A 12,782-nucleotide genomic window follows, 5' to 3' on the forward strand; every position below is an offset into this window, starting at 1 on the left:
GCCCTCCAGGCTTAGCATGGTCCTCTGAATTCTTTGGTTCTGGTATTGGTGGACAGTTGAAATGCTTCTCAGTTTCCACTGTGAAAGTGGGTTTTATTCTCAGATATAAGATAGCGTGGGATTGTTGGGTTGGGGAATCTCCCACTGGATACTGGGTCTGAGAAAACTCAGTCCTACCTGCTTTGCCACTACCTCTTTCACCCTTCATTTTCCACTTTAGATGTAGCATTCTGTTGAATAGTGGGTTCTCTTTAATGCCTTGACTGTAATCGATCAGGGGTGGGGTGGCTGTGGGTAGCATGGCTCCCATCGCATTGAGGGCCCGCAGACTCCCATCTGGTGCATTACCTATTATACTGAGGTGACAAAAGTAGTGGGATACTTCCTAATATTGTGTTGCATCTCCTTTTGCATGGCATAGTGCAGCAACTAGACAGGGCTTGAACTCAAGTTGATGGAAGTCCCCTGCTGAAATGTTGAGCCATACTGCTTATATTGTCGTCCATAATTGTGAAAGTGTTGCCACTGCAGTTTTTGTACATGGACCGATCACTCAATTACATCCCGTGAATGTTCGATGGGAATTTGGTTGAATTGTACAGAATTTCTGTTCTTCAAACTGTGAGCAATTATGGCCCAGTGAAATGGTGCATAGTCATCCATTAAAATTCCAGAATTGTTTGGGAACATAAAGCTGAACATAACCATTTCCAGTCAGTAATCAGTTCGGTTGGACTGAAGGACCCAGTCCATTCCATGTAAACACAGCCCACACTGTTATGAAGCTACCACCAGCTCGTGCATTGTCTTGTTGATAACTTAGATCCACTGCTTCATGTGGTCTGTGCCATACCAGAGCACTACTGTTAGCTCCTACCAACTGAATTTGGGACTCATTTGACCAGTCCATGGTTTTCCAGTCATCTAGGATCCACTGATACGGTCATGAGCACAGGAGATGTGCTGCAGGCAATTTTGTGCTGTTAGCAAAGGCACTCGCTATGGTCATCTGCTGCAATTGCTCATTAACACCACATTTGGCCCCCCTGCGGGTCCGGGGTAAGAATAGGCCCGAGGTATTCCTGCCTGTCGTAAGAGGTGACTAAAAGGAGTTTCCACCGTTTCGGCCTTTCATGTGATGGTCCCCCTTGGGGTTTGACCTCCATTTTTCAAAATTCTACAGAAGTACGAGCCTTTTGGGGAAGGACGCCTTACGTGGTGTACCACTGGTCCTCAGTGCACTAAGTCCTTGGCACTCAGCATTATACCGGCATTGTAACCATACCTACTATTCCTCAAATTGGGCCTAAACGCCTGATGGGTTGTACAAGTTACGCCCATAGTGCGTCCCCATCTGCACCTACGATAATGATGGACTTTCCATGGCACCAGAAATCCAGCACGGTAGCCAGCCCGTTGTGGTGGGGGTCGTCATGTACCCTCTAGGTTGTAGCCCCCTGACAACACAACTGCCGATACCTGAGCTGCACCCTCCCCACGTCGGCCAAGGAGGAGATGCCCGTCTCCTTGGGGCATCAGGACTCCCGGCAACGGTCATCCTGCCAGGTGGCCCTTGCTGAGGCTGGGTGGCGCCCGTGGGGAGAGCCCCTGGTCGGAGTGGGTGGTATCGGGGCGGACATTTCGCAGATGAAACGTCAACACATATCAGGTGGCTCTGCGGCCGAGTCTTTCAAACGGAAAGGTACTGTCTCTAGTTCTGGTTCTCCTGCCCTTTCCCCCTTGGCCACTCCCTGGGAGGAGGGACAGGCCCGCCGGCTTGGGGCGAAGTACTTCCCCCGCTTTTTGGTCTGTTCTCGAACCGATGGGGGGACGTTCGCCACCTCCAAGCCCATGTTCTTTGTTCAGCACATTGAGAACATCTTCGGGGAAATCGAGGCTCTCAGTAAGATGCGTTCGGGGTCCGTTCTTATAAAGACCACCTCCGCCACACAGTCGGCGGCGCTCCAGGTGTGCGACCGCCTAGGGGATATCCCAGTGTCCATTGTCCCGCATCTGGCACTAAATAGGACGCAGGGGGTTATTTTTCATCGGGACCTCCTGCTGCAATCTGGTGAGGAGCCCAGGGCCAACCTGGAGCGCCGAGGCGTGCATTTCGTCCGGCGAGTCCAGCGCGTCCCCAAAGACCGTCGCATCGACACCGGGGCCTTTATCCTCGCCTTCGAGGGGGGACGTTCTCCCGGAGAAGGTAAAGGTGATGTGCTACCGGTGCGACGTGCGACCTTGCGTCCCGCCTCCTATGCGCTGTTCTCGGTGTTTGCGGTTTGGGCACATGTCGTCACGGTGTGAGGCTGAGCCCCTTTGTGGCGATTGTGGACGTCCTCTTCGTGAGGAACATACATGCACCCCACCACCTTGGTGCGTTAATTGTCCTGGCATCCACTTGCCTAGATCTTCAGACTGCCCCGCATATCAGAAGGAGAAGAAGATACAAGAACTCAAAACTTTGGATTGTCTCTCTTATTCTGAGGCCAGGAAGAAGTATGACCGCCTCCATCCCGTGCCGTTGACCACTTCGTTTGCCTCAGTTGTGTCCCCTCCTTCCGCGGTATCCTCACCCCTATCCTGTCGCCCCTCCACCTCCTCCCCTCATCCGGGGTCTCTGCCTCCGCCTCCCAAATCCCTCCTTTCCAAATCCTCCTCCCCCGTGGCCCCTGCCCCCTCTGCCCCAGGGGCCACCCTTCTTTCCTTCCTTCCTTCCTTCCTCCTCCTCCTCCTCCCCCCCCCCCCCCCCCCCCCCCCCCCCCCCCGCCGCCTGAGAAGCTGAGAAGCGATCCTCTTCTCAGGCGTCCATCAGGGCAACGTTCCGGACCCCAGCTTCCGAGGTCCGGCGTTCGAAAACCGACCCCGTGCGTGAGAACCTTCTTCGGGTCCAGCCCACCACCCCTGTGCCTCCTCGGACTTCCAAGAAGGCCCCCAAGAAGAAGTCTCTATCCCCCTCTCCACCCCGGCGCGTTTCGTCTGACGCTCCATCCGTAAGTCGCTGCTCCCGGCCGTCCTCAGTTTTGCCGGGACGCTCTGCTGCCAGGCGCTCAGCTGGCCTCTCGTCGGCAAATGATGCTGCCCCTCCTACACCACCAGGGACAGCGGCCGCAGCTGGAGACGACTCAATGGAACAGGATCCGCCTCCCGCCGGTTGTAGCGTTGTTCCCTCGAAACCTGGCCCTCCGCGGCCGTCGAGGTTACCAGCTCTTCCCCCGTCTCGTTCCCCCTCTTTTTGACTAGCGATGGCCTTGTTACATTGGAACAAGAGGTATTCGATCTAATCGGGAGGAATTACAACTGCTCCTCCACCTGCACTGTCTGCTCGTCCTTGGTCTCCAGGAAACCAAGTTGCGCCCGACTGACGGTATTGCCTTTACCCACTACACCTCGGAGTGGTATGACCTCACCCCTGTGGACGGTATCCCAGCTCATGGTGGGGTCATGTTGCTCGTTCAGGACGATGTCTATTACCATCCCATCCCATTGACCACCCCACTCCAAGCAATAGCTGTCCGTATTACTCTTTCTGCTTTTACTTTTTCAGTTTGTACCATCTACACTCCATCGTCATCTGCTGTTAGTAGGGCTGACATGATGCACCTGATTGTTCAGCTTCCCCCGCCGTTTTTATTGTTTGGCAACTTCAATGCCCATCATCCCCTTTGGGGCTCTCCTGCATCCTGTCAAAGAGGCTCACTCTTGGCGGATGTCTTCAACCATCTCAATCTTGTCTGCCTCAATACTGGCGCCCCGACTTTCCTCTCGGACTCTACTCATACATACTCCCACTTGGACCTCTTGATCTGTTCTACCACTCTTACCCGTCGGATCGAGTGGTATGTCCTTTCTGACACCTATTCGAGTGACCACTTCCCCTGTGTCGTTCGTCTCCTGCACCACACCCCATCCCCACGTCCTTCGAGCTGGAACATACCAAAAGCTGACTGGGGACTTTACTCCTCCCTGGCGACCTTTCCGGACCACGATTTTCTCAGTTGTGACAGTCAGGTCGAATACCTCACGGCTGTTATCATCAATGCTGCCAAACGTTCCATTCCTCGTACTACCTCTTCTTCACATCGCGTTTCCGTCCCCTGGTGGAACGAGGCTTGTAGAGACGCTATCCATGCTCGACGACGTGCTTTACGCACCTTTCACCGCCATCCTACATTGGCGAATTGTATTGGATACAAAACGGCTCCGAGCGCAATGCCGTAGTCATCAAAGACAGCAAAAAAGCTTGTTGGGCCTCTTTCACCAGCTCCTTTAACAGTTTTACTTCCTCTTCTGTCGTATGGGGTGGCCTGCGTCGGCTGTCGGGCATTAAGGCCCACTCCTCGGTACCTGGCCTGACCTCAGGTAATGAGGTCCTTGTTGATCCTGTGGCTGTCTCCAACGCCTTCGGCTGGTTTTTCGCGGAGGTTTCAAGCTCCGCCCATTACCACCCTGCCTTCCTTCCCAGGAAAGAGGCAGAAGAGGCTCGGCGACCTTCCTTTCACTCGCTGACTCTGGAAACTTATAATGCCCCCTTTACTATGCGGGAACTCGAACGTGCGCTTGCACTGTCCCGGTCCTCTGCTCCGGGGCCAGATGCCATTCACGTTCAGATGCTGGCACACCTTTATCCGGCGGGCAAAAGCTTCCTTCTTCGTACCTACAATCGTGTGTGGACCGAAGGTCAGGTCCCCATGCGTTGGCGTGACGCCGTCGTTGTTCCTATACCCAACCCCGGGAAGGATAGACACCTTCCTTCTAGTTACTGCCCCATTTCTCTTACAAGCTGTGTCTGTAAGGTGATGGAGCGCATGGTTCATGCTCGATTAGTTTGGATTCTTGAATCTTGACGGCTACTTACCAATGTCCAATGCGGCTTTCGTCGCCGCCGCTCCACTGTTGACCACCTTGTGACCTAGTCGCCATTCATCATGAACAACTTTTTGCGAAGGCGCCAAACGGTAGCCGTGTTCTTCGATTTGGAGAAGGCTTATGATACCTGTTGGAGAGGAGGTATCCTCCGCACTATGCACAGGTGGGGCCTACGTGGTCGCCTGCCCCTTTTTATTGATTCCCGAAAGTTTAGGGTACGTGTGGGTTCCGTATTGTCCGACGTCTTCCTCCAGGAGAACGGAGTGCCTCAGGGCTCCGTCTTGAGCGTAGCCCTTTTTGCCATCGCGATCAATCCAATTATGGATTGCATTCCACCTAATGTCTCAGGCTCTCTCTTTGTCGATGACTTCGCGATCTACTGCAGTGCCCAGAGAACATGCCTCCTGGAGCGCTGCCTTCAGCGTTGTCTAGACAGCCTATACTCATGGAGCGTGGCAAATGGCTTCCGGTTCTCTGAAGAGAAGACGGTTTGTATCAACTTTTGGCGATATAAAGCGTTCCTTCCGCCATCCTTACATCTCGGTCCCGTTGTTCTCCCATTTGTGGAAACAACTAAGTTTCTAGGGCTCACGTTGGACAGGAAACTGTGTTGGTCTCTGCATGTCTCTTAGTTGGCGGCCCGTTGAACACGTTCCCTTAATGTCCTCAGAGTTCTTAGTGGTTAATCTTGGGGAGCGGATCGCACTGTCCTGCTTCGCTTGTATCGGTCCATAGTCCGATTGAAGCTGGATTATGGGAGCTTTGTCTACTCGTCTGCTCGGCCATCCCTCTTACGCCGTCTCAACTCCATCCACCATGGGGGGTTACATCTTGCGACCGGAGCCTTCTACACTAGTCCTGTCGAGAGTCTTTATGCTGAAGCTGCCGAATTACCATTGACCTACCGGTGCGACGTACTGCTGTGTCGGTATGCCTGCCGGCTGTTGTCTATGCCCGACCACCCCTCTTACCAGTCCTTCTTCGCCGATTCTCTCGACCGTCAGTACGGGTTGTATGTGTCTGCCCTGCTGCCCCCCGGAGTCCGCTTCCGTCGCCTGCTTCGACAATTGGATTTTGCCCTCCTTACCACCTTCAGAGAGGGTGAGAGCCCGACACCACCTTGGCTCCAGGCTCCGGTTCATATTTATCTCGACCTCAGCTCACTCCCGAAGGAGGGTACTCTGGCTGCAGTGTATTGCTCACGGTTTGTCGAACTTCGTGCTTGACTTGCCGGTCACACCTTTATTTACACCGATGGCTCCAAAACTGACGATGGTGTCGGCTGTGCCTTTGTCATTGGGGCCGCCACCTTTTAAATACCGGCACCTCGACCAATGTTCCAGCTTTACGGCCGAGCTTTTTGCTCTACATCAAGCCGTTCAGTATGCCCCCTGCCACCGCCATTCATCGTATGTACTCTGCTCTGACTCACTCAGTGCTCTTCAGAGCCTTGGAGCTCCCTATCCGGTCCATCCCTTGGTTCAACGGATACAGCAGTCCCTCCATTCTTTCACTGATAATGGTTCTCCTGTCAGCTTTCTGTGGGTTCCCGGACATGTAGGAGTGCCTGGGAATGAGACTGCGGATGCTGCAGCCAAGGCTGCAGTCCTCCTGCCAAGGCTGCAGTCCTCCTGCCTCGGCCAGCCTCCCATTGTGTCCCGTCATCTGACGTTCGTGGGGATGTTCGTAAGAAGCTTGTGTCGTTGTGGTGGGATGTTTGGTCATCCCTCCAAGGAAACAAGCTCCGGGCAGTAAAACCACTCCCAACTGCTTGGACAACCTCCTCCCGACCATCTCGGCGAGAGGAGGTCCTTCTGACCAGGTTGTGGATTGGGCATTGCCGGTTTAGCCACCGCTACCTGCTCTCCGGTGACCCAGCCCCGCAGTGCCCTTGTGGTCAGGCATTAACAGTGCGCCATGTTTTATTGTCTTGTCCCCGCTTTAGTCAATCTCATGTTGTCCTGTCCCTGCCATCTACTTTACCGGATATTTTAGCTGATGACGCTCGAGCAGCTGCTAGAGTTCTGCGTTTTATAACTTTGACTGGCTTGTCCAAAGACATCTAACCTTTGTACTTATTTTATCTACATCTTTGTTAGGTCTTTCTGGTGTCCCCCCCTCCCCTTGAGTTTTACTAGATTCCATGTGCTCTAACAACAGTGACTGGGCGCTAATGACCTCAGTAGTTGAGCGCCCTTAAACCCCACACAAAAAAAAAAAAAATACATTTCACCACACTGTTGTAATTGATATGTTTGTCATACATCCCACATTGATTTCTGTGGTTATTTCATGCAGTGTTGGTTGGTTGTTAGGACTGAAAACGCTACGCAAACACCATAGCTTTCCGTTGTTAAGTGAAGGCCATCAGCTACTGCCTTGTCTGTGGTGAGAGGTAATGCCAAAAATTTGGTATTCTCGGCACACTTTTGACACTGTGGATCTGAGAATATTGAATTACCTAACCATTTCTAAAGTGGAATGTCTCATGGGTCTGGCTTCAATTGCCATTCCTATTTTGACATCTGTTAATTTCTGTTGTGTGGCCATAATCACATAGGAAACCTTTTACATGAATCAGCTGAGTAAAAATGACAGCACCACTGTTGCACTACACTCCACCTTGTGTAAGCGATACTACTGCAATCTGCATATGTCTATTACTACTCCATGATTTTTGGCACTTCAGTCAGTTTCTCTCATCTTGTTTTTATTATTGACAGTCTAACTGATGTATATTACATTTTTAGAGTTTTGAATCTCCTGACTAAGATATGGATGCAGGCGGGGTTTCTCTCGCCTTGGGTGAGTCACAGTAGACCTTTTGTCTCTGATCTATGCACACACCTGCTCTGCATATAATTTAATTCTCTTAAAGAAATATAGACTATTGTCATTTTTTCCCCTTCAAAATACCTTGTAGTAGAGCTTTTTACATCAGAAGTAACAAAAATGGTGGTATGCCATCTTTTAGGTACCAGTAGGTGGAGGGCAGCTGTTGACTCTTTTAGCTGATGATATTTGGTGCTCATTACCTGTATTTACCTTCTGCAAATCCTTGTTAGTTGAATGTTTTTTGTATTGTGACCTGTGCTGAATTCTGGACCATCTATACAGATATGTGTATGAGATAGTTGAGGTTTCTTCCTCTTCTTTTCTCTCTTTTTTGTAAGTCTTCATAGTGTGTGCAAAATTAAACCCATCCATAGAATGAATTTTCAGTCAGCAGCAGTCTGTACATTGATTTGAAACTTATGGGCAGATTAAAACTGTGTGCCAGATTGGATCTCAAACTTCCACACTCTGCTTCAGAGTGAAAATTCACTCTGGAAACAATCTCTTAGGCTGTGACTGAGCCATTTCTCTGCAGTATCCTTTCTTTCAGGACTGCTAGTCCTGCAATGTATGTAGGAGAACTTCTGATGCAAGTAAAACTGTGTGGATAGTAGAGATGGGGATGCACTCTTGAACTAATTCATAGAGTTGAATCTTTCAAAGGAGTGAACAATCAGTGATTCAGAAAAAAAGAACGGTAGCTCCAAACGTTTCCCACGGCAGAGAGAGAGAGAGAGAGAGAGAGAGAGAGAGAGAGAGAGAGAGAGAGAGAGAGACGGACCATATCAGCGGCGCCTCTGCTGGTCACAGCACAGTGCACGCCACACAACACAGCCAGCGCCGGCCTCTGCCCTGCTTCTACCTTGGCTGCCTCCATTGTGCAGTGCCCCATTGGATTTAGTGTTTCACATATGCCGTGCCGTCTCTGTGCGTCGTCTGCCGCGCGCAGTGTCTGGCGCAGCTTGACTTCGCATCGCACTCCGTCGGCGATCGTTTCAGTCGCACGTCCTGCCCTCTGGGCAGTTGATGCGAGCAACAGGACAGAGAGCCACCTAGCGGATAACATAGGAACTACTTGCAACAACCTGCTCGCAAGAGAACAGACGATTTGTCTCCGAGCGGGTGAGCTCACCGCTCCCCCCACCCTCGGAACTCGCCCGCTCAACGCTCACCCCACCGTCTCGACTCTAGCCAGAGCGTTGAGCAAAGCGACTCAGGTGTCACTCTGGTCTCTGCGGTCTCGGCTCACGCAGTAATACAGCTCGCGGCTCGACCTGCTCGACTCAGCGGCTCTGCATCGGAGTTCGTCTCTATTGGATATTGTTCTTCGTAGTAATACCGCTACGTATATTACATTATTATGTTATGTATACATCATTTGTTTTTATTTTATTTTTATTTGTTTAAACTGATTAGATTAGGTTCCTGACGACTCCTCTTACTATAGGATTTTTATTATGGACACTCGAATTTACGCTTTAATTACGAGCGAACCGATAAACGTATCGCAAAATGTGATACACCAATATTTTCCTTGTTTTATTCTGCGTAAGGCTATATGCAGCACTTTCGTTTTACAGTCAAATTTATAGTTTTTTTCTTATTCTGGTACGGATTTTGCGATTTTAGGCGTCTTCGGAAGGAAACGTTCACTTTAAAAATATATGGCTTGCGATGTATTTGTATGAGGTTAATGAAATTTTAATACATTGTAGCCAAATATATTGTTAATGTAAATCTCAAGTTACAACATTTTCCGATCACCCAAAAAACCACGATAGTGCAAAATAAATCAATAATCAAAAACTTTGTCATATCGTGGAAATTTCAATAAACAATACAAAATTCTTACTCATTATCTGTGTTACTTCAAAATAGGATCAAATAAGATCAAAATACAGGTATAGTACTGGAATAAACCAAGTTTAAAGGGCAATGTGCCTTCCATTTATTTTCTATAGTAAATGAGTGGTGAGTCACGAAAAAGAGCTAATTCATTTCAGGGAGTGAACAGTTCTGATCCGATCTCTGAAAAGAACAGTTTTGCCCATCTCTAGTGGATAGGTCAAGAGTTGTTGTGCTTGTATACATTACGACATGTGCATTGTCCTATAACTAAAGCCTAAATTTTTATATAAACATAGTGTTAATATTGTGCCAACTGTACTTCCTACACACTGAAAATAACTTTGTCACTGTTGTGATTGTTTTGTTGTCTGTAGGTGGATAACAGCAAGAATGAAGTGAAGGTGCTGTTCACTCCAACTATTCCACATTGCAGTATGGCAACAATCATAGGACTTTCCATAAGGGTACAGTTGTTGCGTGCATTACCTCCCAGGTTCAAAGTCAGTGTGGAGATTGCACCTGGTACTCATGCTTCAGAATCAGCTGTTAACAAACAACTAGCTGATAAGGAGAGAGTTGCAGCTGCACTGGAGAACTCGCACCTGATTGAAGTCATTAATCAGTGCATCGTTACTTATTAAGGACATTGGTGCGATAGTGTGCTTCATGAGAACTTGTTTTTATAAAGCTGTTGTAATTGTGCTTGTTATTTTATTTGTGCAGCAGCACAGATGCTGTGATTTGCGGTTTTCACATGAAATAAATGATAAATATTTTATTTGCAATGTTAGTATTCCTGTGTGTCCCAGATAATTACTTCAGGTAAATTCTTTGTGATTCATAATTAATTTTATTGTGTGTATAAAGACCATTAGCTTGAAACTTACCTTAAGAAATCAAAGACTGGAAAAACACGTACCATCAGAAAAGTGATACCATTAGTTAATTACTGCTTGCTATGGGAACTTTGTCTCATGTTCATGTCACAAAAATTAGTGCGAGGCATTGTGAATATTTTTAACAAGAATTGTTATGTAATATTTCATCTATATGAGTTTCAGAATGTTATTTATTAAATTTATTGAACTTTCTTTATTGAATATAAATTTTATTGGTAAAAGAGAATGGTAACTGTCCCCTCCCCTCTTCTCCCCACCCTCACCTCCATGGTAAAAAAAGCTTGTCAATTCAGACTCAACAGCCTGCACCTGCAAGATTGACAAGTGTACCAATGCAGTGTCAGTTTGAAAAAATGTCCAAGGGATATTGTCTTGTAGGCAGAACAGTTTTACAAGGAATTTCAGTCACTCACTGTGAAACAAATTGGGGTGCCCCCTTCCCCCCACCTTGTCCTCTCCTCCTTTATGATTGTATATATACTCTTAGCAACAGTCCTAAAGTATATGGCATAATTTTCATTAATGAAAACTGTTACAAAAATGTGTTACAAATGTGTTTTCAGTATACTGATGGTCTAAGGAAGCTAATCTAAATATCAGCATAGGATAAAATGATTTAAAGACAACAGGTTTTGAACAGATGCACCTGTAGAATGAACGTTCACTATCTTTTATTTGCTTGTTGAGTACTTTTGTATCAAAATACATAACTCTGAATCCTTGGCTAATAGCATAAAGAATACACAAAAATTATTTTTGCTTGTATTGTGACTCTGCAAATCACAGTACACATGATTGTTTTAATGACTTATGTCAGTGAGACATTAAATCAAAATTTTACATCCTTTGTTACCAGTAAACTGAATGAGACTTTCATTGTTATCTTCTTTAATCAGAAGGCTATGTAGATGCATCTCTCCGTGTAACCCTTGTCATCTTTCAATAACTAGCACAGCCTATAGTAGATTTGAATCTACATATTGTAGTCAAGTCTTGCTTTCCATCTAAAATTTTTACCCACTACACTTTCCCCATTACCAAATGCACATCAATTACTTTATATTTAATGGTTTGCTCTATCAACTGATCCTATCTTCTAATCAATTTGTGCCATAAATATTTTTCCTCCCCCACTTGATTCTGTACCTCATCACTATTCTTCTACAGCGCCACATATCAAAAGCTTCTTTTCTCTTTTCTGAACTGTTCATAATTTTTTTTTCCAGAAATGCTTCTTTTCCTGGGCATTATTCATTTCATTCAACAGTGTTTCCAAGTGCTTTACAATCTCTGATATAATTGCAGATTCCCTTTCCAAATTCAACCGTGGTTTCCTTTAATGCTAGCTCACTGTACAGGTTGAGTAAGATTGAAGATAGGCTATAAGCATGTCACTTCCCTCTCAACAATTACTTCCCTTTCATGTCCTTGACTCTTACAACTGTAGTCTGCTTTCTGTTTGGGTTGTAGATAACCTTTTGCTTCCTTTCTTTTATCTGTTACCTTCAAAATTTCAGAGTATTCAAATCAACATTGTCAAAAGCATTCTCAAAATCTACAAATGTTATAATTGTTGGTTTAGCTCATTGCCAATATTGCCTCACATACTCGTAAATTTTTCCAGAAACATAACTTATTTTTTACCTAAGTTCTCCTCGGTGTCTTTGTGTTTTTCAGCAGTTACAGGTAATTCGTATCAGTGTTTTGAAACAATGACTTATTAAACTAATAGATAATATTTATAGCCACCAGCATCTGCCTTCTTTGGAAAAGATTTATTACAGTCTTTTTGAAGTCTGAGGGTATTTAGCATGTTTAATTTATCTTCCGTACCACTAACTTCCACAAGGATCTCTTTAACTGTGAGGGAATTTCATGTATTTAAAGTGCCTTGTTTCAACTTGAGTCTTTCAGTGCTCTATCAAATTCTTCTTGCAGTATTATATGTCCTGTCTAATCGTCATCTATTTGCTCGTCCTTGTGCATAATAATGTCTTCATATTTGTTTCCTCTGTATATCATTCCACCTTTCCCTTCTTAGGTTAATACTGGTTTGGCATATGTGTTTCTGATATTCATAGAGTTTTCTCTCTCTTGGGCAAAGGTCTCTCTAATTTTCCTGTATGTGGTATCTATCTTCCCCTAGTCAAGCATGCTTCTACAGCCTTGCAATTCTGTCACAGCCAGTTTGCATCTTTGGTCAAAAACATTTTTTAGCCAAGTGTATTTGAGGTTGGCATGTTACATTACATTGCCAACATTTTGAAACCATTTGTAGCGGCATTAACGGAGGAGGAAAAGACCTACAGTTACTTCCAATAGGATGGGGCG

The 12,782-nt window shown here is 46.8% G+C and overlaps 1 protein-coding gene across 1 annotated transcript in view; it reads left to right on the forward strand.

Annotated features, from left to right (window-relative positions):
- LOC126481352 (MIP18 family protein galla-2) overlaps nucleotides 1-10,247 on the forward strand; it is a 30,069-nt gene extending 19,822 nt beyond the window's left edge. Inside the window, exon 3 of the mRNA XM_050105048.1 lies at nucleotides 9,927-10,247. Coding sequence (XP_049961005.1) covers nucleotides 9,927-10,193 — 267 coding nt within the window. The 3' untranslated portion in view covers nucleotides 10,194-10,247. The remainder of the gene's footprint in view (nucleotides 1-9,926) is intronic.
- Nucleotides 10,248-12,782: the final 2,535 nt, after the last annotated feature.

The sequence above is a fragment of the Schistocerca serialis genome, chromosome 5, assembly GCF_023864345.2.
Source record: "Schistocerca serialis cubense isolate TAMUIC-IGC-003099 chromosome 5, iqSchSeri2.2, whole genome shotgun sequence".
Classification (NCBI taxonomy): Eukaryota; Metazoa; Arthropoda; class Insecta; order Orthoptera; family Acrididae; genus Schistocerca; species Schistocerca serialis.